This window comes from Lutzomyia longipalpis, chromosome 4, assembly GCF_024334085.1.
Source record: "Lutzomyia longipalpis isolate SR_M1_2022 chromosome 4, ASM2433408v1".
Lineage (NCBI taxonomy): Eukaryota > Metazoa > Arthropoda > Insecta > Diptera > Psychodidae > Lutzomyia > Lutzomyia longipalpis.
Genome location: NC_074710.1, coordinates 1,816,873 through 1,835,914, shown reverse-complemented (window position 1 = coordinate 1,835,914; position 19,042 = coordinate 1,816,873). Strand labels below are relative to the sequence as shown.

The window sequence follows — 19,042 nt, the reverse complement described above, 5'->3', positions numbered from 1 at the left end:
ATTAAATAAAACTCTAAAACTCCTATTTAGTGTAGTTTTTTTTACCCTCGTTTTGCTTCACTAAACATAAATAGTTTTTTTTTATTTATTTCTTTAATTATTTATTTAACTAAATCTAATTTATATAAACTGAGAGTTGCATTGAAAACGATTTTTTGTTAATCGTTGTTCCGGGGACACTATACGAATGCAAATGAAATATCATTCAAAGGAGAATTTTTAGAATGAATTTTAACTTTAGGGTTACTTAATACAAAAAAAATTACGACGTTGTGAAAAAATAAAATTTTCTCCTATTCTCAACATTTTCTTCTTTTTTTTTTTAACCAAGAATCCAACACAAAGGGAACTTTCTCTATGTTCCTACATTTTTTCCACTAAATATATCATTTATTTTTCATTTAAAAAAAAAACTCTTTTTTCAGCTTGCAAAAAAGAAATTAAAATCTAATAAGTCTCTCAAGAAAATGAAAGTATAAAAAAATTGACAATGGAATTGAAAAAGAAATACGTTGAAAAGATACTAAAAAAATATTTTTTTGACAGTCTGAACTTAGGTGAGATTTTTTTTACTTTTTATTATTTTATTAAATTATTTTTATTATATTTAATTTTGATTTTTTTTTAACTTTGACTTTTCGGGTTGCAGCTACCGTATTTGGGGGTCTAAACATCTCAAAAATTTTAATTTTTCTTTAAGAATTAAAAGAAATTCTGTTGAAACAAATTTAAAAATAAGTTACTTTCAAATACTCTAAAAGAAACGTCAAATTTTAGAACAAACTTGTTGTCAAAACTGTCAAAGAGATTTGTCAAATGCTAAAACAGATATCAAACGTCAAAAGAGGCTTCTGAAAAGTAAAATACTGTCAAATATGTTAATTCCATTTTCACGAAATGTCAAACGCTAAACAAACTTCAAAATCATTCATTTATAGCGTCTTTTCAATTTCAATTGAAACAAATTTTAAAAAAGTGATTTTTTAATGCTTTAATAGAAACGTCAAACTTCAGAACTATCAGTGTTAGAATAAATGTCAAAACTGTCAAAGAGATATGTCAAATTTCAAAACAGATATCAAACATCAAAAGAGGCTTCTGAAAAGTAAAACGCTAATGTGTAAAAAAAGAAAACGTAAATAGTGAGAAAAGAAATGTCAAATGTCACTTCATTTTCACGAAATGTCAAACGCTAAACAAACTTCAAAATTATTCATTTTAATTTATTTTTAGCGTCTTTTAAATTTTCAATTAAAAAGACTTAAAAACACCCCTTTAGGAGTTATATTTTAAGTCAGATTCTCTTTGATGCTCTATCGATGATTTTTGACAAGATATTTCTATGTTTCATGCATTGAATGAAACATAGATATTTGTGACGTCACTCTTTGCATTTTTGAATAAATTTTTGCCATTTTTGCCAGCTGTTCTCTTTAAAAAAAAATTTGAAAAATCTGGGAAATTTCTGAATCTTTTTCGATCACATTTGCAACAAAATTACGCATATCCTGATTTTTGTTCCTTTCAGAATGAACAAAATTCTTCAATATAAAAAACAAATAAATTCCTTTTTTACTGCAAAAATCGCCCAAAATTTTTTTGAGTATCTCTTCTCCGTATTTCATGTTTCAATTTCCTTTTTTTCTATTTAATAAATTATATTCACAAATTACTATTTACTAATTTATGCGCGCGCGTTAAGAATAATAACACTGTGAGGCATTTTTTTTCATTCTATTTTAGAGATAAATCAGCACAAATTGCCACAATAATTAATTTGCTATCTCTTTTACACTGAAAGCTTTTTACGATTCTTTTATTTATCCTTTTTGCAAAACGTTCGTTATTTTTCAAAAAAGCTTTTATTTTTTTTTAAATTTATTTCAAAGTGAATTGAGAAAACTTTCTTCTGTGGAAATTCTCAATTTTTTTTAAGAGTTTCTTGTAAAGTGCTTGAAAGTTGATAAATGTTGGATTTTTTTGTTTACTTTTCATAAAAGTTTGGTATGAAGATTGCAAGACTCCCCCGCATGAAATAAAAAATAATATTCTTTCTGCATACACACACGCACACACACACATCCATTCATAAAGTAATTTCCCATCTCTTTCTAATTTATACTCTTTGCATTTTTCTCTTTCTCTTTCAAAGGAAACTTCTATAAATCTTCTATCATGGGAGCATTTTTTTCCCCATTTGAATTTATTCTTTTTTTTCTCCCCCTTCCCCCAATGGACACCACCCCAGATTAAATTCCATTTTTTCTTACCTCATTTTCTTGACAATTTTTTTATTAATGGAACTACAATTTGATCCTCCAACATTCATTCTTGGCTCATCTTGTTTTGTGTGGCAAGTGTTGAAATTAATTATTTTCTTTTGTTATTGTATCTTCAATAATTATTTTCTCTTCTCTTATAAATAGCATCAACTAAGAGATTTTTATGTAAAGAAAAAAAAACTAATAATTTTTTGTTGTTGTTTTTAACGACATTCCCAAACTTTTACAGTTTGATCTACACTCCCCGAAATAACGTAGGGATGTGTCCGATGGAAATCTGCAGACAAAAACAAAGATTTAATGAGAAAAAAAATCTCTCAAGAAGGGCGCAATTCACTACTCAGTCAGGTTTTAAATTTTAAGTCAATTTTTAAGGTTTTTAAGTCGATATTAAAGTTTTTAAGTCAGGCTCGGATTTTCCTGTGTTGTCCTGAAAAATATGTAAGCTTTACTGATTAAAGAACTTGAATTTGATTAAAAAAAACATACCTATCTTAAATTACATTTGAATAGAGAGCAAGAAGTTTATAAAAGTTAAGTCTAGGACTTCATTATAATATTTTTATTTTATTCCTTTATTTTATTTTATCGATGGAGCCCTTAAAAATCTTTTTGATGATTTTTTATTCATTTTTATAAAATAAAATAAAATAAAATAAAATAAAATAGAAAAAATAAAAAAAAATTATAATAAAATAGAAAAATAAAATAAAATAAAAGAAAAAGAAAAAAATAAATTAAAGTAAAATAAAAAAATAGAAAAATAAAATAAAAAATAGAAAAATAGAAAAAATAAAATAAAATAGAAAAATAAAAAAGAAAAATAGAAAAAAAAGAAAAATTAAATTAAAGTAAAATAAATAAAATAAAATTAAATTAAATTTAAAAAAAAGTAAAATAAAGAAATAAAACAAAAATATTATAATGAAGTCCTAGACATAACTTTTATAATTTTTTTTACTTTCTATTCAATGCAATTTAAGATTTATTTTTAATTAAATTAGAGTTCTTTTAATTCGAAATTGAAATCAAGTTCTTTCCCTTCGAATTAAAAAAAAATTAGGTCAGACCTAAAAAACTGACTTAAAACCTTAAGACTGACTTAAAATTTTAAACCCGTCAGTGAATTTCGCCCAAAGTTAAAAAAAAAAAGAAAAAAAAGACTTTGCAACTCACCGACTGATGTACAAAAGTGCTGGTGGGCATAGAGAGTCTTCATACATCTCTTATTGCGTAGATCCCATACCCGGATTGTTCGGTCATCACTTGCGGAAATCAAGTATTTACCACCAGGATGGAAAATGAGTCCTCGCACCCAATTGTCATGACCCGTAAGCGTAAAAAGACATAAGCCAGAGTTTATATCCCACACCTATTAACCAAAAAAAAAAAATAACAATCCGAAAATATTAATTTTAAAATCAAAAATTATTATTTTTTGCATGAATTAAGAGACAAAAAAAAGTCAAAAGAGAAAATAAAAACTTACACAAATGGTTTTATCTCGAGATCCCGATGCTAAGAATGGTCCCTGATGCGCACCCTTCTTATTATCCGCACCAGCAGCCTCATTTATCACTGCAGACGCCGATTCGGGTGCCCAGGCGATGCATTCAACAGTGTGTTCATGATCTCGAAGCTCAGCCTGAAACAGGAAAAAGTTCATTTGTTTTTTTTTTATCATTATAAGGAGGTTTTTTTTAGACTTTTATTTAATTTTTTTAAAAGTTGAAAATAAATTTAATAAAACCTGCCTTAGATAAAAAGCAAAATTTTATAAATTCACAAATAAATGCAAAGAATCCCTCAGCAACGTTTAATAAAAAAAAAATTAACAGTCAATTAATTTTATTAGGTGGCAAGATTGCAATTTCTTCATTAATTGCATCTAATTAAAATTTATTTTCAATCTTTCCTCTGACTAAAGTTTAGCATAACAAGAGCAGTCTTAATGCAACAATTAACCTTTGGCGTTAAGTCATAACATTTCTTCATTTTCTTCTTTTTTTTTCTTGTGGGATAGAATGTCTAATTCTTAGTAAGAAAATGAATTAATTAATTATAAAAAAAAATCTTTTTTGTGACCTACCTTACATTCTTTTGAGCTGGTCATCCAAACTCTAACCGTGTGATCATTTGAGCAGGTTGCAAATAAGGAACCATCCACATTGACTCGTACCATACGCACCCATTCTCTGTGTCCACTGTATGTTTTTACGCAGTAGCTGTTTTGAAAAAAAAAAAGGTGAAAAAGAATGTTTTTTTACGGTGAAATTAAATATTCTTTTTTTCACGGGGTTTTACTTGAACTTGGTTTTCCGGTCTTGGCCACATTCAAAGACTTATTATTGAAGAGTAAGAAAATCACTTTCCTCAAAACACAAAGGTAGGTTTTTATCAGGATCTACCGGATGGATTTTGATGGGGTGAAAAGCAAATGGAAGAGGAAGGATTAACGGAGAATGTACCGGAACAGATTTTTTAATTTCCACTCAGAAGCTGAGAAATGTCGATAAATATTCTTATTGACTTTTCTCAACTTCTGAGTCGAAATTCAAAAATCTGTTCTGGTACATTCTTTGTTAATCCTTCATCATACATTTGCTTTTTACCCCATCAAAATCCATCCAGTAGAACCTGAGAAAAACCTACCTTTGTGTTTTAGGGTAGTTCTGTGAAAATGTCGGAAAATCACAAGATGGCGTTGCACGTAAGATGGCGAAAAGTGATTTTTTTACTTTTCAAGAATTATACTTCAAATGCAACCAACTCCGGAAAACCAAGTTTAATAACAAGACCCTTCTTAATAACTTTGCTCTTGTTGCATGGAAAACTTTACGTCTTTTGCAATGAAAAAAATGAAAAAAAGAAAGAAGAAACTCACCCAGTTGCAACTTCCCACATTTTAATGGTACGATCCCGCGATGCTGATAGTACAAAATCTCCAGCTGGCACAAAAGCCACAGACGACACATTGTGATCGTGGCCATGCATTGTTTTGACGCATTCATACGTTTGCTGAAAGTCCCACAATTTAATGGACACATCCGCACTACAGGATGCCAATAATTTTCCCTGAGCATCAAATGCAATATCTTGTACTGAATCAGTATGTCCCTTTAGTGTCCTCTCATATTCACCCGTCTCAAAGTCCCACACTTTTATCGTTGCATCCTCCGATGCTGATACCATCACACTAAATACCGGATGGAAGATTACACGTGTCACCGTTGCCCTATGACCCGTTAATGTGAACTTCTCCGGTGGCCGCGGTATCCATTCCCCGGGGGTACGCTTACTTTTCGTTGGTGCCCCATCCAGGGCCTCCTTCTCAATTTCCGACAATTTCGCCTCCAATTCCATCACCTTCTTCTGCAACCTTATCACCGATGTCCACTTTTTCTCCAACAAACCCCCATATTTGCGTTCCAATTCATTCGAAACATCCGCCTCCTTCCGGAATGCCTCCAATGCATCCGTGTACCCATTTGTGCCCAAATAGTCGGCAATCGCTTGGTTTCTGTGTGTGAAAGTAAAATAATTCCCATGAGAGAGTGCATGTGATGGCATCAGCAGAAAGCACAGCACACACCATTCTCTTCTTCTTAAGGTTTTTTTTATTTCTTTTTCTTTGGGTGAATTAGTATGAAATGTCAGAGGCTATATTACAATGCAAAACTTATTTTTAATTTTCTGAATAGAGAAAATCCAAAATTAAATAATTAAAACATTTATTTTTAAAGAAACTTTGCAAATTTCCTTATTAAATAAAATTTTATTCAACACTTTTGGGGCTGATTCTGTTAATAAATGTTTGTATTTTTATATCATTCATTTGTCTTTAAAAAAAAATATAAAACAAAAATTAAAGATTTTAATGTTTAAAAAATCTTTCAGAAAGGTTTTTAAAAAGCTCAAGAAAAAGAATTATTTTTTTAAACAAAATCATCCATTCTTTTTTCATTTGAATGAAATATAAATAAAGAATAAGAAGAATAGTCAACGAAATGATTTCTGATTGGTTAACTAATTCAACGAAAGCGCGCGGTCATTGGCTGCCTCGCGTTTGACTTTACAACAAGGCGGATCCTATGTGTAAGGATTGATTTGAATTGGATTATTTTCTCTGTTTCCTAAACAATCAATATGAACTTCTTATTCAGAACATGAATAAGCTACAATTTAATACTTTAAACGTGAAAAATATGAAAGAATTTGTAACCAAAAAATCATTAACATTCAAATTACAAACAATGATTGTCATTTCATGTTTAACAACCAAAAGCTTCGCAAAGGCAGAGCTCGAATACACAACATGCAAATCTCTCAATTGGATCTCATCGTCATTATTATTTGAAGTTCTATTTTTGTGTAATGTGTGTGGGGACCTGAACAGTGTTAAGGGGTCATTCTAAATTACATTTCACTGAGAGAGACATTGACTTTGATAAGATGACTTCTCACATAGTTGCCGCTTTTTTTTTGCCTATTTTGCTTCACATACATCCATTTACATTTCCAATCTCGCGGCGTATCTGCTGACCTAAAACCAAGCTCACATTGCAATTTACCAATTATCTCCGCATTTTAAATTGAATTTAAATGTATAATATTGTAGAGATCCTTTGGAAAATTTTTACTTAATCAAAACGTTTAGTATATGCTCTAATTAAATATAATCTTGAGGCAAAAGAGAAAAAGAAAATTTCTCATTAGAAATTAAGTTCAAATAAAAACCTTTAAATATCTTGAAGGTTTTTTTTACTGCATTCTGTTCAAATGACTTCTTAGCGAAAGGCAAGTAAAATGTTTAATCATTTGACAAGGAAAAGTCTTTTAATCATTACCTCGCGGCTGGTGTGTTGGTATTAAATAATTACCCACAACAATGTGACTTTTTTACTATACTTAACAAATCTCATCATTATTGGGTAATTATCATCATGTCTTTAACCTTTTCTTCAACATGATTACCACGTGAAACAACATTGTATGAATACTACAAATGAAGGAAAATTTTAAGGAACTAAACAAAATTTTCAATTGACTAGAAAAATTTTAACTTCTGTAAGCACAGGCAAAAAAAATCTCTATCATCTGTTAAAAGTCGTTATGTCACTTTGAAATTTAAATTTTGACAGTTAACAAAACACGAATGCTCCCGATGATCAACGATTTGGGAATTTATTGTTATTTTATCTATTTTCTCTACTTTCTGACTATTTTAGCACATATTGCGCATACCATATGGTCCTTTATAAAATTTCCTACATTCTGTATGATTTTTTTTCTTATTGTTCCTTGTAGGGTTTTTGCAATGCTCTCTCATAAATTCTTATTAGTCCACACGAAGGTAATTTTAAGACAATCCCTCTGTCTTCAATCCACCTACCCTTTGACGTCAATTCCACTTCATTCATCGATTTTCTCACCAACATTCTGCTAGGATTCTGTTTTTTTTTCTTTTTGCTTTCTCTGCCTGTCTCTTTGCCTTTTGCTGGCCTTTGGCAACACAACATTGTCTCGAGCAAATAAATATTTAATGCTTTATATCCCTGAATGGATACCATACCTTAAAAAACCTTGGCATTGATGTGGAAAGTCACACGATACAACATTAAATAACATATAGACTTCTGATGAACTTCTCTCTCTCTTCTTGCTATCTACTGCTTTCCATTTAACCATCTTGTGGAGATTATTATTAATTCACACACTTTAATTTTCAATTAACACGCTATTAAAAATTAATCTACATTCGCTGATATACTTAAGAAATAAAGAGAAAAAAAAGAAATATACGAGATCACCTTGTGGTGCAAAAGTCTCCCAATTAAGTAATATAAATCAATTTTGAAGAAGAAAAAAAACTTTCCATTTCATTTCCGTGCCATCTGGTGTGTTGATATCATTATTATAATTTGTTTTCTTTCAACTCTGTGCGACAGGTATCATCAACTGTGAGATTTCATTTTTCTTTTCTCTTTCAATCAAATTACACCTCACCGAGAGCAACGTCAAAGAAACTAATATAAACGTATATAGCTACGTCGTTTTGGGTGACACTGAAAGTGCAATTTTTTCCTTCATCTCATTTTTTTTTGCCATTTTTTCTGAGATGAAGCTTTTGGCAATCTCCACCAGAAATTAGTGTGTGTCTGTGATAAAAAAAAAATCACCTACAAGCAGTTAATCTTATATATTTTCACTTTCTCCTTCTCTCTCGCGGGAGATTAACTTTGAACGCATTTAGAGTAATACCCTCCTCCCGCGCTGTGAAAGAGCTTTTCTGAATTTCTGACAGCATTACTTAAAGGTCAATCAACCTTAATATCTTCCATATTTTACTCGTGACATTTTAAAGCATTTTTTACACCAAAGATTCACGTTCTTCACATACTTATAAAATTGCCTCACTTTTCTTTCACTCCTATTTCACTCGCCTCATATCGTATTTGCAATCTCTCGTACTATAAAAAAGGAGATTATGCAGCACTCATGTTAAAAACTTCCTCAATCGCAGAACAATTTTGATCCATTTCATCTTGTAGAGAATTTAAAAAAATGAAAAATAAATGAATATTTATTGCAAGAGAATTGACATTTTTATTAATGATGCAAAATTAATTTGAAAAAGTAAAAATCTCCGCGGAAAATGCGCGACAAGTCTGCAAAAAAGTTTTGAAGCATTTTTTATAGGGACAAAAACTGCAAATGGCGCTGAAATATTTGAATTTTTTGGCAATCTCTATTTGCCATTTTCTTTGTGATCCAATTGCATATTAGAGAGATTCTCTCGCGATTTTTCTATTTTTTTTTTCTAATTCTCTACAAGATGAAATGGGTCAAAATTGTTCTGCGATAGAAGAAGTTTTTTCATTAACGCTGCATAATCTCCTTTATTTTTCTTCTCTTCAGCAACAATGTATGTATATTGCTTTTGAAAATGAAGAGAGAGAAAAAAGAATAACAGCATAAATTGCAAAGGTAAGGAACCGACTTCGAAAAAAGAAGTAAAAAAAAACCAAAGTGAAAGAAAAAAAATGAAGGCATAGAAATGATATTTCAAAATCCAACCACAAGCCAACATAGTATGGCTTCCCCATAAACTACCTACAACACCGCAAGACATAATGTTGAACAAAATGATTCAATGATCAAATTAATTAAATAGTTAACTGAAGGTGTGGAGTTTTGTCTGTGAGCTTCAGTTTTTGATCTTATTTCTTCCTGTACAAAATTTTTAATCTTTTCACGATTATACTTTTGAATTTAAACCACAAACTTCAAAACCATATTTAGTCGAAGAATTTTCTCTTTTTTCTCCACACAAAAAAAAGCTTCAAAGTTAATCACTTTGAAATTATTCCCCCAAAGAATATATAAATAGAATATGTAATATTCATTCCAAATTATAGAAGAAAAATTACATAAAAAATCACATAAATCATATTAATATTTTTGTTTTAAAGAAATTACGGAACTTTTTCCATTACAGTTTCACAATTAACATACATTTGATCTTTCTTTTTTTTTGGCTACTTTGCACGAAAAACGCGTAAATTTATGACTATAATTCACTATAAAGTGTGTGTGTGTATCTGTTACAATATAATCAACAAAACCAAAAAAATATATTGACTTAATAAAATATAATTTATGATTGTTGATTCTATAATAGTGTGTGATTAATAAAATAAATAAATATAATAGTGTGTCTGCTTGGGTATGGGTTGAATAGTATTTTACATAGTTTAATGAAATTTTCTCTGTGAAAATATTGTTTTTGTTAACCCATTAACTACTGGTATTATACTTATGCAGGATTTTTTTTACAGGACATGTAGAAAATTGGAAAAATTAAATCATAAAATTTTATCCGGCTGCACAAAAAATAAATCGCAAAACTTAAAAAAAAAACACGAGAAATAAGAAAAAAAGTAAACACCGGAAATTATACCTATCTGAAATACAGAAACAATTTACGCATTTTTTAGGATATTCTAGTTTCTCGTGTTCCAAAGAAGTTCTATTGAAATTTTGTAGTTTCGTTATTTTTTCCTAATTTTTGTGTTTTGCAGAGCTAATTATAAAAATTTAAATTTTTGCGGTTTTTTCTGATTTCTCGTGTTCCGCACGAAATTCTTTCTGAAATTTTTAAGCATCGCGTTTTTTTCGAGTTTCTTATGTTCTTTTAGAACTCAGAAACAATTTATAACTTTCATTGTGTCGTGATTTTGTTTAGTTTTACCGTATTTTACGGTCGTGTGTATCATAAAATTAGTTTCTAAGCTTCCTTGTTTCATGTTTCTATCTGGTTTCGTATGTTCAACATTAGGAAATTCATAATTCTCTTCTTTCTTTTAGCTGTAAAGAATTGATAAAATCATCAATGCCTTTGATATATTTTTAATCAAGACTAATTGAACAACTTTGCAATTTTAGGTAAGAAGAAATAATTAACATAACGTAATTAAAAATGGAAAAAGCAAGTATTTAGAGTTGTTTTCCACCCATGTCTCTTCACAATCAACTCAATCAAAATCAAACTTTTGCCTTACAAAAATTCTCCCGCTTATACCTCAATTCAGGAAGTTTAATATAAATTTCTTAAACTCTTTGTCGTGTATGTAAAATATTTATAAACATTCGTGACAAAATGTCTACACAAACATATTGTATAATGTAACAGAAGTAGGTACATTTTATACAACAATTTACATTGTACTCTCAATTGAGAGATCTCTGTATTAGAGAAGTAAGACAGAGGAGAGATGTAGATTTAGAGGTACTTGCTCTGTGTATCTAAAACTTTCATCAAAATTGCATTGTAACAGATGGAATGTAATGTATGAGTTAAAAAAAAACATAACTTACTCTTTAAAAGAAAAAGATAAATATGTAGTTTAATATAGGACTTACAGTTCCTCGCGTTGCCGCTGTGACAAAACCATTTTCATGTTTTTCCGGTGATCCACAACTCCGAGGTAATTTATTTGTGAGTAAATTTCACGATTTATGATTTCTTCCCCCCAAAGTTATTGATACTTCTTCTTCTTCTTTTCTCACTCCAATTGCTCTTCTTCTCTTTGCGCACGTTGTGCACACGGTTACACAAAAAAATTTCCTTTTATTTTCCAACTCTATTCCCTTTCCCACACACACGCACAATTCACTTTCCTATATGTTCCAGTTGTATCTTACAATCAAACCTTAAATCTTGAATCTGAAAAGGAAATAGAAAAAGAAAAACATTTTTTAAAAAATTATTCACCTTGAAAATTTTTATGTTTTCAAGAAAATATACGTGGTATTGTATTGATTACATTGCTTTTTGGACACAATATCGATGGATTTCCTTTATACAGAGTTAACCCTTCAGTGCATGACTTTAGTTGAGATTTTTCAAAGATTTCTTATAAACTTTTACGTGACAATTGGTAAAAATTTGTTATATGTTTACTGGATCTAGAATAAACGTCTTTTAGCCGAGACGTTCTAATTGTATCTTTTAGACTTCCAGTGGCACCGGTTCAAATCCCACTAAGGTCCGAAATCTTTTTTAAATTTTGAGATGTTCAAGATTTTGTCAATTCTAAACAAATTTTCTTAATTCTAAACAGGCTAATGATGGGCCAGACGGTTCAGAAGTCTCAGATGGAAGAATAAATTAATAAAGACAATCAGTCTAAAAATAATTCCTCCCTATTTTCTTTAATTGTTTAGGGCAACAGATAGTGCTGTCAGTTTTACAATTAAAGTGTCGTGAGTTCGAATACAATGGCAGTTTTTTTTCTCAGCTGACAAACGTATTTTAGGGGCTTTTTCTCATGTTCAATTAAATTAAATTTAAATGGGATTGGTCGGAGAAGACATTCCAATACAAGATAAATCCAATTTCTGTTGTACATTGCCTAAACTTTAAAATGTAATGCAATAAATTGATTACTATAAAATTCATGATTGACAGTTAAATATGAATTTCAATTAACGTCAAAATTCATTCAATCTTTCTACCTCACTACAAGATTCAACAAAAGGGTTAATAGAAAAATCACATATGTGTGTAATACTTTTAAATTCTTACATACTTCATCAATGACTAATTCACGCTTTTTTCCCCTTCCGAACTTTTCTTTCTCTTTTTTTTTCGCCATTGCAATTAAACTGTGTTATGCAATAAATGTGGTATATGCTCAAGTTTTTTTTTTCTTGTATTTCTTTCTTCTTCACAAGTGTTCTTACCCCTGAGACAGTTGTACGTTTGTGTGTGCATTGAGAAGCATAAGTGTATTAAAGTTCTGTCTTTTCGCACCTCAAAAAAAAATTCATGTCTCATAAAAAGCCACACGACGATGAATGATTAATTGACCGGTAAAGTTATCCAACTGGAATAAGGTAAAACTTTTAAATGTTTTGCAGTAAAATCTCACACGATGTTGGTTTTTTCATTCTTCTTTTCTTATTAAATAATGTTCTTTTTTCTTCAAGTACAGTTGAATGTTTTGCAGTCACAATTGTCAATATCAAAACATCTTAACGGGTTTTTCTTTGCTTCTTCTTTCTAAGGCATAATAATCTCTAAACTTTTCACCATGGAATACTCTACATTGTAAATTATTCCTTTTGTCATCTTACCTCTGTGTTTTGACGGAAATTTTTATTATTATCTTATAAGAAAAAAATTAAATAAATAAATAAATCACCGGATGCTTAAAACATATTTTTTCTCACATTTTCCTACATAATCTCCCAAAAATTGACTTGTACTCAATTACATCACCATTAACCACAATAATCTATACATAATATACCCATAATACCTTGAAAAGATGGCAAAAAACTCTCATTTTCATTTAGGATGTTTAGCAAAAAGCATTTCAAACTAAATTCCAATTGGATTGAATTGGAGTGCTTTTAGTGTAAATCAACTTGATGAAAGGAATTACTTAGCAGTTTAGAGAAATGCAATAAGTACTTATATTAAATTTAAATCACACGGAATATTGGAGAGCAAACATAACGAACGTCCCATAACTATGCATTTAAACCAACACCCATTAAGTGAGAATTTATGGAGCTCGCTTGTTGGAATGGAATATCGGGTACACATGCACCATTGCGAGGGTTATTTCGAGGAGAGACAAACTAATAAAATACATAAAAAAAAAGACTTTTAGCATGTTTTCAGGGATGAATTTTATGGTTTTGCTATTTTCCTAAAAATCTCTATAAAACTTATAGGAGAATGTTAAGCAATGCGGGAAGCATAATTAAATAAAACATAACATAAGTATCTTCTTCAATAATTCTTTTTTTTTTAATATTAGACAAAGACCTTCTGAGGAAAAAAAAAAAAAAAACTTGTGTAGTCAGAAATTTAATTAGTGCCCCACAATAGGTCGATTGAGTTAACCCTTTAACGTCCAACGTGAAACATAAAAACATTGAAACATCCGCTCTTTTATCGCGATTTTTATTCAATGAATTTTTTTAGAGGACTTTTCTCACTCAGAACGTCTTCTTTGATCCCTTATGCGTGAATTTGAAACATTTGTAACATGGAAAAACAATTACATTCATAAATAATTAAAAAAATAAAATGTTTCACTTTTGGGTCAGCGTATTACCCAAAAAACCTTAAAGGGTTAAAAAATGATTTGATGATTTTTGTAAACATTTGTTTTTGTGTTAATTTTTAACGATTGACGATTCTGTTCTAAAATTTTGACGATCATTTTATTTAAGGACTAATGCTTATTTTCTAATATTTGACAATTCTTTTTTTAATGGTTTTTTTGTTACAAAAATTTAATACTATACCCTTCTAACGTTTGTGATTTTTTTACTGCGACGTTCGACAGTTCTTTTCTATAACAACTGACGTTTCTTTTCAAACATTTGACATATTTCCCAGCGATCAACGTTCTTGTCTAATAATTAATGCTTATTCTCAATTTCTTCTTCAAACATTAAATGTCTCTTTTCTTTTTTTTTTTTTTCATTACATGTCGTTTTCTTCTAACATTCTATATTTTATAAATCTTAAATTTCCTTTCTTAAGTTTTTAATTATTTATTTTTTCATTTGTCTTTTTAAGAAAAACCTGAATTTCACGATCTTTTAGGAGATGCTCAGTCACTCCAAAACCCACCCTTATTACGCCCCTGTAGAACATTTGACGTTTTGTCAATCTGCTGTGATGTTTCGATAAATAACTTCACCTTCATCAGATCCTTTTGTAGGAGTTTGTTAATGAAGTTTAAGACTTCTTTTTTTTTTCTTAATTACAAAATGCAATTTGAAAAATGACTACATCGTCATAAAACATCAAACCGCCAAAGCTTAATGTTTTCCTCTTCTTCTCAAACACATAATGTATAAATAGATAAAGTCCACAACAATGTCTTTGAACCGCCTAACTGTACCCGCGTGGCAAGAAACATAATTTGGCATTGATTGATGGAACAATATATAAGATGCGAAAGTAACATGAAAACAAGAAAGAGAGAAGTTTTATCAATACTCCCTCGTACAATTATGTGGGATCCTCGAAAGAATGTCTTTTAGCTGTGATTTTTTGTATCTCTTGTGCACATGGCTACTTTTTCAGATAAAGTCAATCTATTGGAAGCGCTTATCGTCAACATTACTCATTGTTTATAAATAAAATTTACTTCCAAAATTCAACCAGAAATAATTACACAACACGCACCATCTTCACATTTTTTTTTAGTGCTCAACTCACGTGAAAATGCTGCACCATTTCTCTCACACAACAGGGAGCTACAACCAGCTAGCAAAAATTACACATATGGCAAAGAAAACTTGGGAGATTTTTGTGAAAACAATACAATTTAATGAGAATCATGTGAGTGTGTGAGAATTGAGAGAAGTGAAAAAAAAAACTGGAAGCGTTAAATTGTAGCACAGTCAGAGAGACTTCTTGCTCATTAAAGTAACATTGTATTATGGAAGCATTGACTTCCCGCAGATAAACCGGAAACTATGTCTTCTTCCCAGGTTCACCGTATATACCATTTTGATGCTATGTTGCTCCAATGTTTGTCAATCGCCCGAGAAACAAAAAAAAATCTACCGTTTTTGACGAATTACACAACGCACATTTAAAAAAAAATGACGATGATGTAGTTGTTGACACACTACTTGAGTTTTCTTAATGGATTTTTGAGAAGTCTCAGTGGCATCGCGCATAGCAGGAGAGGAGCTTGTGTAGAGGTGACAAAAGTACCATGTGATTTCACCCAAAATTTAAAAAAAAAACCCACCGTGGAATTAATTAAATCAAGGCTATCGAGACTAACCAAATGAGTAAAAATATTTGCCATCTTTTTTATTTTCCTACAAAGCCCACAAAGACATTGAGCCTGAAATGCGTCGTAAATCGTTTGGAAGTAAACTTATAGTTTGTAATTAAATAAATCAGAAGAAAAATCATTTAAAGAATTTGCCAGGAAGAAGAATAAGGGAGGAAAGTCTGTGAATTAATTATAAATTATGTAATTCTTTAGGGGAGGTTGAAGTTGAGTGTGTCACACAAGAAATTTGAGGAAAGTTCTAAAAATCAAATTACTTTTAGAGAGATTGAGAAATAAGAATTTTAAGAAAAAAACTTTCATATCATTGCTGTGGTCAGTAAAAGAATAATTTATAAAAAATGTTTATTTAAACATCATCCCCAAAAATCTCTGATGAAACATCAGGACAAATGTTTCAGACAAATAAAGAAACACACAACAACAATGACGTAATTTTTGGGCTTTTTTAAACAAATCTTTACCATCCTTTTCCAGGAAACACGAAGAAAACATGATTTTTTAGAGAAAAAAACAGAGATTCCAAACCCGCGAAAGAAACTTCAATTTTCATTCATTTATAGTTGGAAAAACTTAACAAAGTTTTGCTCAAAAATACTCAAAAAATACGTCACTGATGTTTCTTTTTTTGAGTTTCTTGTACATGTGAAACATTCATCCTGATGTTTCAAAACTATAAATTATGATACATTCCATTGTTTTTATTCTTTCGAATTCATCATGGATCTTTAGCACGTTAAATGAATAAAAAATTTATCTTGTAATAAAGTTCTAGCTCTGAAAGTTAAGAAAAAAATCCCTTTTAAAAATTCTGAGTAAAGTTTCATAGATTTCTACGGTCACTGTCAAGCATGAAACGTGTCGTTGAAACAAAGCAATCGTGTTTCACAGTGTTTGACAGTGACAGTGCTACACAATTTGACGGAGAGCGAAAGAGAAAAACGACAAAAACGCATTTTTTTTTAAAGTTCGGCTATGGATTGGCTTTTATGGTACAAAAAAAACTACGAAAAAATCATATTACTTGTCAATTTTGTCCCTAAGAAATTAATTAAGAAAATGCTTTTGACTTTTCTTTGTGTGAACGTTTTACCTTTTTTTTAATACTTCATGTAAATTATAACGTTTGACGTATTTTTTTTTATTTGAAAGAAAACTCAAACTGCTACAAGTTTTAAAGTGTTTAGATAACCTAACTCTAGCTAGCTAGTTCCCTATCTACACCAATATTTTTTGCCAATACAGATAGTTTGTCAAAGGCTTGAATTCACACAACAACCGGAAAAAAATTATAGAATTGAAATTAAACAATTTCACCCACTCTAGATAAATTTCTAGACACTTTCCTGGAATTTTAAGGAGGTTTTATATATTCTGCAACTTCTCTAAATTGACACCAATTCATTTAGAACTAATCACGTTAAAGAGTTTAAGCCCCGCCCTCCCCTAATGTAAGAATTAGTTGAATAAAATTAAAGAATCTAATTGTTGAATTTTTAAGTAAAGTAATAAAATATAAAATCCGCTTCTAATTAAAATATCAATGTAGCAAAACACAAAGCAAAAATTCACGAGCTGGCTTTTAACCAAAAAAACGCGATTCCTCCTCCTCCTCCACTGAGACATCTTGAGCCAAACCACCACCCACGAAATGTAATTTTGAGCGCAATCACAGGGAAATAAATAAATAAACAACCGTAAATTTCTGCTCCAAAAGTTACAAAAGAATTTTTTTTTGAGCAGAATAAAAGGTAATTTTGGGAGGGAGTTCACGTGAAACGAAATGCCACGGGTGGGAATTTCTTTAAGGGAACTGTATGTCCTTGCCACAAGGTGTCCCTACACTTTTGTCACTCACTGTTTTCTTGGAATATTTCACAATTTAGCGCCTATGGGGGGAGGAGGAAGAAATGTATTGAGGAAAATGCGTAGAAGATTGAATCATCACGATGCTCACTGAATCTCTGATGGGCACATTGCTGTCTTCTGGAGGGAATCTCCGTGTGTCCCTCTTGGTACAAATCCCACAATCACTTCTTCACAATGAATCTATTTTTACAAGAAATTCTCCAAAAAGGGAAATTCTGGAAAAACCCACAAAACAGATGCACTGAAAAGCTCCAATGGACAACTCCTTGGCAGTGGGGCGCATGTGCCGTGTCCCTGGTGCACTCCTCTTTAGCGGAGGGAGTGCGTCGTTTTTTTTTTTCACTGCCTTTTCCGGACTGCCCGAACTTGAGGTCTCGTTCCGACGTCTGTCTCACTGTGACTGAGGCGTGTGAGTCAGAGCAGCTGAAAAATCAATGAGTTCACTTCCTCCTCCGCTCCGCCACTACGTCACGGTCCCCCCCTGTTCAGTCGTCCAACTGCCAAATGAGACGCTTTCCTCGGTGTCGCAACTTTGTTTTTTTCACTCTCAATTCTTTCCACAGTCGCGCATTGAGAAGTCCCATCAGAGACCAAAATATACCCGCATCTCCTGACCAAATGACACATTCATTCACAGTGGATGTATGCAAAATAATTGCACCTGCCCTCCCACATGCATTGACCACTAAAATGGGTATCTTTCATTCACTCAAATACCCTCCATTTGAAGAAAATTTTGCATTGAATGAAAAATTTTTCACACACTTCGCCATCTTGAATGGGGGGAACCTTTCAAAAATTACATTTTTGCACACTTTTCCCCCATATTGGGCACCATTTTCAGGGCAATTTGCAATTGTATATCACAGGTGGGCTACTTACAATGTAAGATGGGCAATTATTCACTCAAATTGATGATTTTTTCACAGAGAAATTACTCGAAAACTGAGAGGTGGCGAATCGCGCACTCACAAGAAATTCTTTTTTTCGCAATTCTTTCTCATGTCAAAACATTCCCCACTTTGTGGTGTGCAGCGCCACCACTTTACGACATTTCGACATACAGTCATACCCCGCTTACAAATCTTGGTTAAACTCTTCTCACCCATTAATTTTAATGCGTAAGAAGAGTTTATCCAAGACTGTTAAACGGGGTATGACTGTACGCGCCATCTTGCCCGCCAATTTTTCCTCCTTTTACACACAACGCGCGTCGTTGAGCAAATTAAATTCGAGATAAAACGGAAAAAAAGAAGTAAAAAAAAGTGAAAATGGATAAGAAAATCAGTGATTTGAAGAAGAAAATTGAAGTGTTGAACACAACAACTGATGGAATAATCGGGCTGCAGAAGAAATATGAAAGGGAAATTCAAGAGATTGCCGTTGCCCAAGCAAGCGTCACGCTTGAAACGCGTATACTCGATGCCAAAATGGGAATTGTCCAGAAGGAGTTTGAGAAGTTGTGTCCAGGTGTAAAGCCGGAGGATATACCCAAGGCCATGGAGCAGATGAAACAGACAGTCGATAAGTTGCAGGCTGAGCTGGCGGAGAAAA

The 19,042-nt window shown here is 31.3% G+C and overlaps 1 protein-coding gene across 3 annotated transcripts; it reads right to left on the bottom strand.

Moving 5' to 3' along the window:
• Positions 1-2,373: 2,373 nt before the first annotated feature.
• Positions 2,374-18,507, bottom strand: LOC129795606 (lissencephaly-1 homolog). 3 transcript variants are annotated; one of them, XM_055837047.1, is made up of 7 exons: positions 18,371-18,507; positions 11,205-11,508; positions 5,167-5,802; positions 4,372-4,507; positions 3,772-3,927; positions 3,459-3,654; positions 2,374-2,559 (listed from the first exon to the last, which is right to left on the bottom strand). In XM_055837047.1, the coding sequence occupies exons 2-7, from the start codon at positions 11,240-11,242 to the stop codon at positions 2,486-2,488; spliced, it is 1,236 nt and encodes a 411-aa protein (XP_055693022.1). In that variant the 5' UTR covers positions 11,243-11,508; positions 18,371-18,507; the 3' UTR covers positions 2,374-2,485. The 3 variants fall into 3 exon arrangements, with proteins under 3 accessions (XP_055693022.1, XP_055693021.1, XP_055693020.1); XM_055837046.1 differs by having other exon boundaries at positions 17,577-18,481; XM_055837045.1 differs by lacking the exon at positions 18,371-18,507 and adding an exon at positions 17,478-18,093.
• Positions 18,508-19,042: the final 535 nt, after the last annotated feature.

Bases quoted from the DNA above. Each gene is read 5' to 3' on its own strand.
- LOC129795606 (XM_055837047.1), bottom strand. From the start codon at position 11,242: ATGAAAATGGTTTTGTCACAGCGGCAACGCGAGGAACT. The intron at 3,655-3,771 runs GTAAGTTTTTAT...TTTGGTTAATAG, and splicing joins CTCGAGATAAAACCATTTGT to GTGTGGGATATAAACTCTGG. The intron at 2,560-3,458 runs GTGAGTTGCAAA...TTTTGTCTGCAG, and splicing joins GCACTTTTGTACATCAGTCG to ATTTCCATCGGACACATCCC.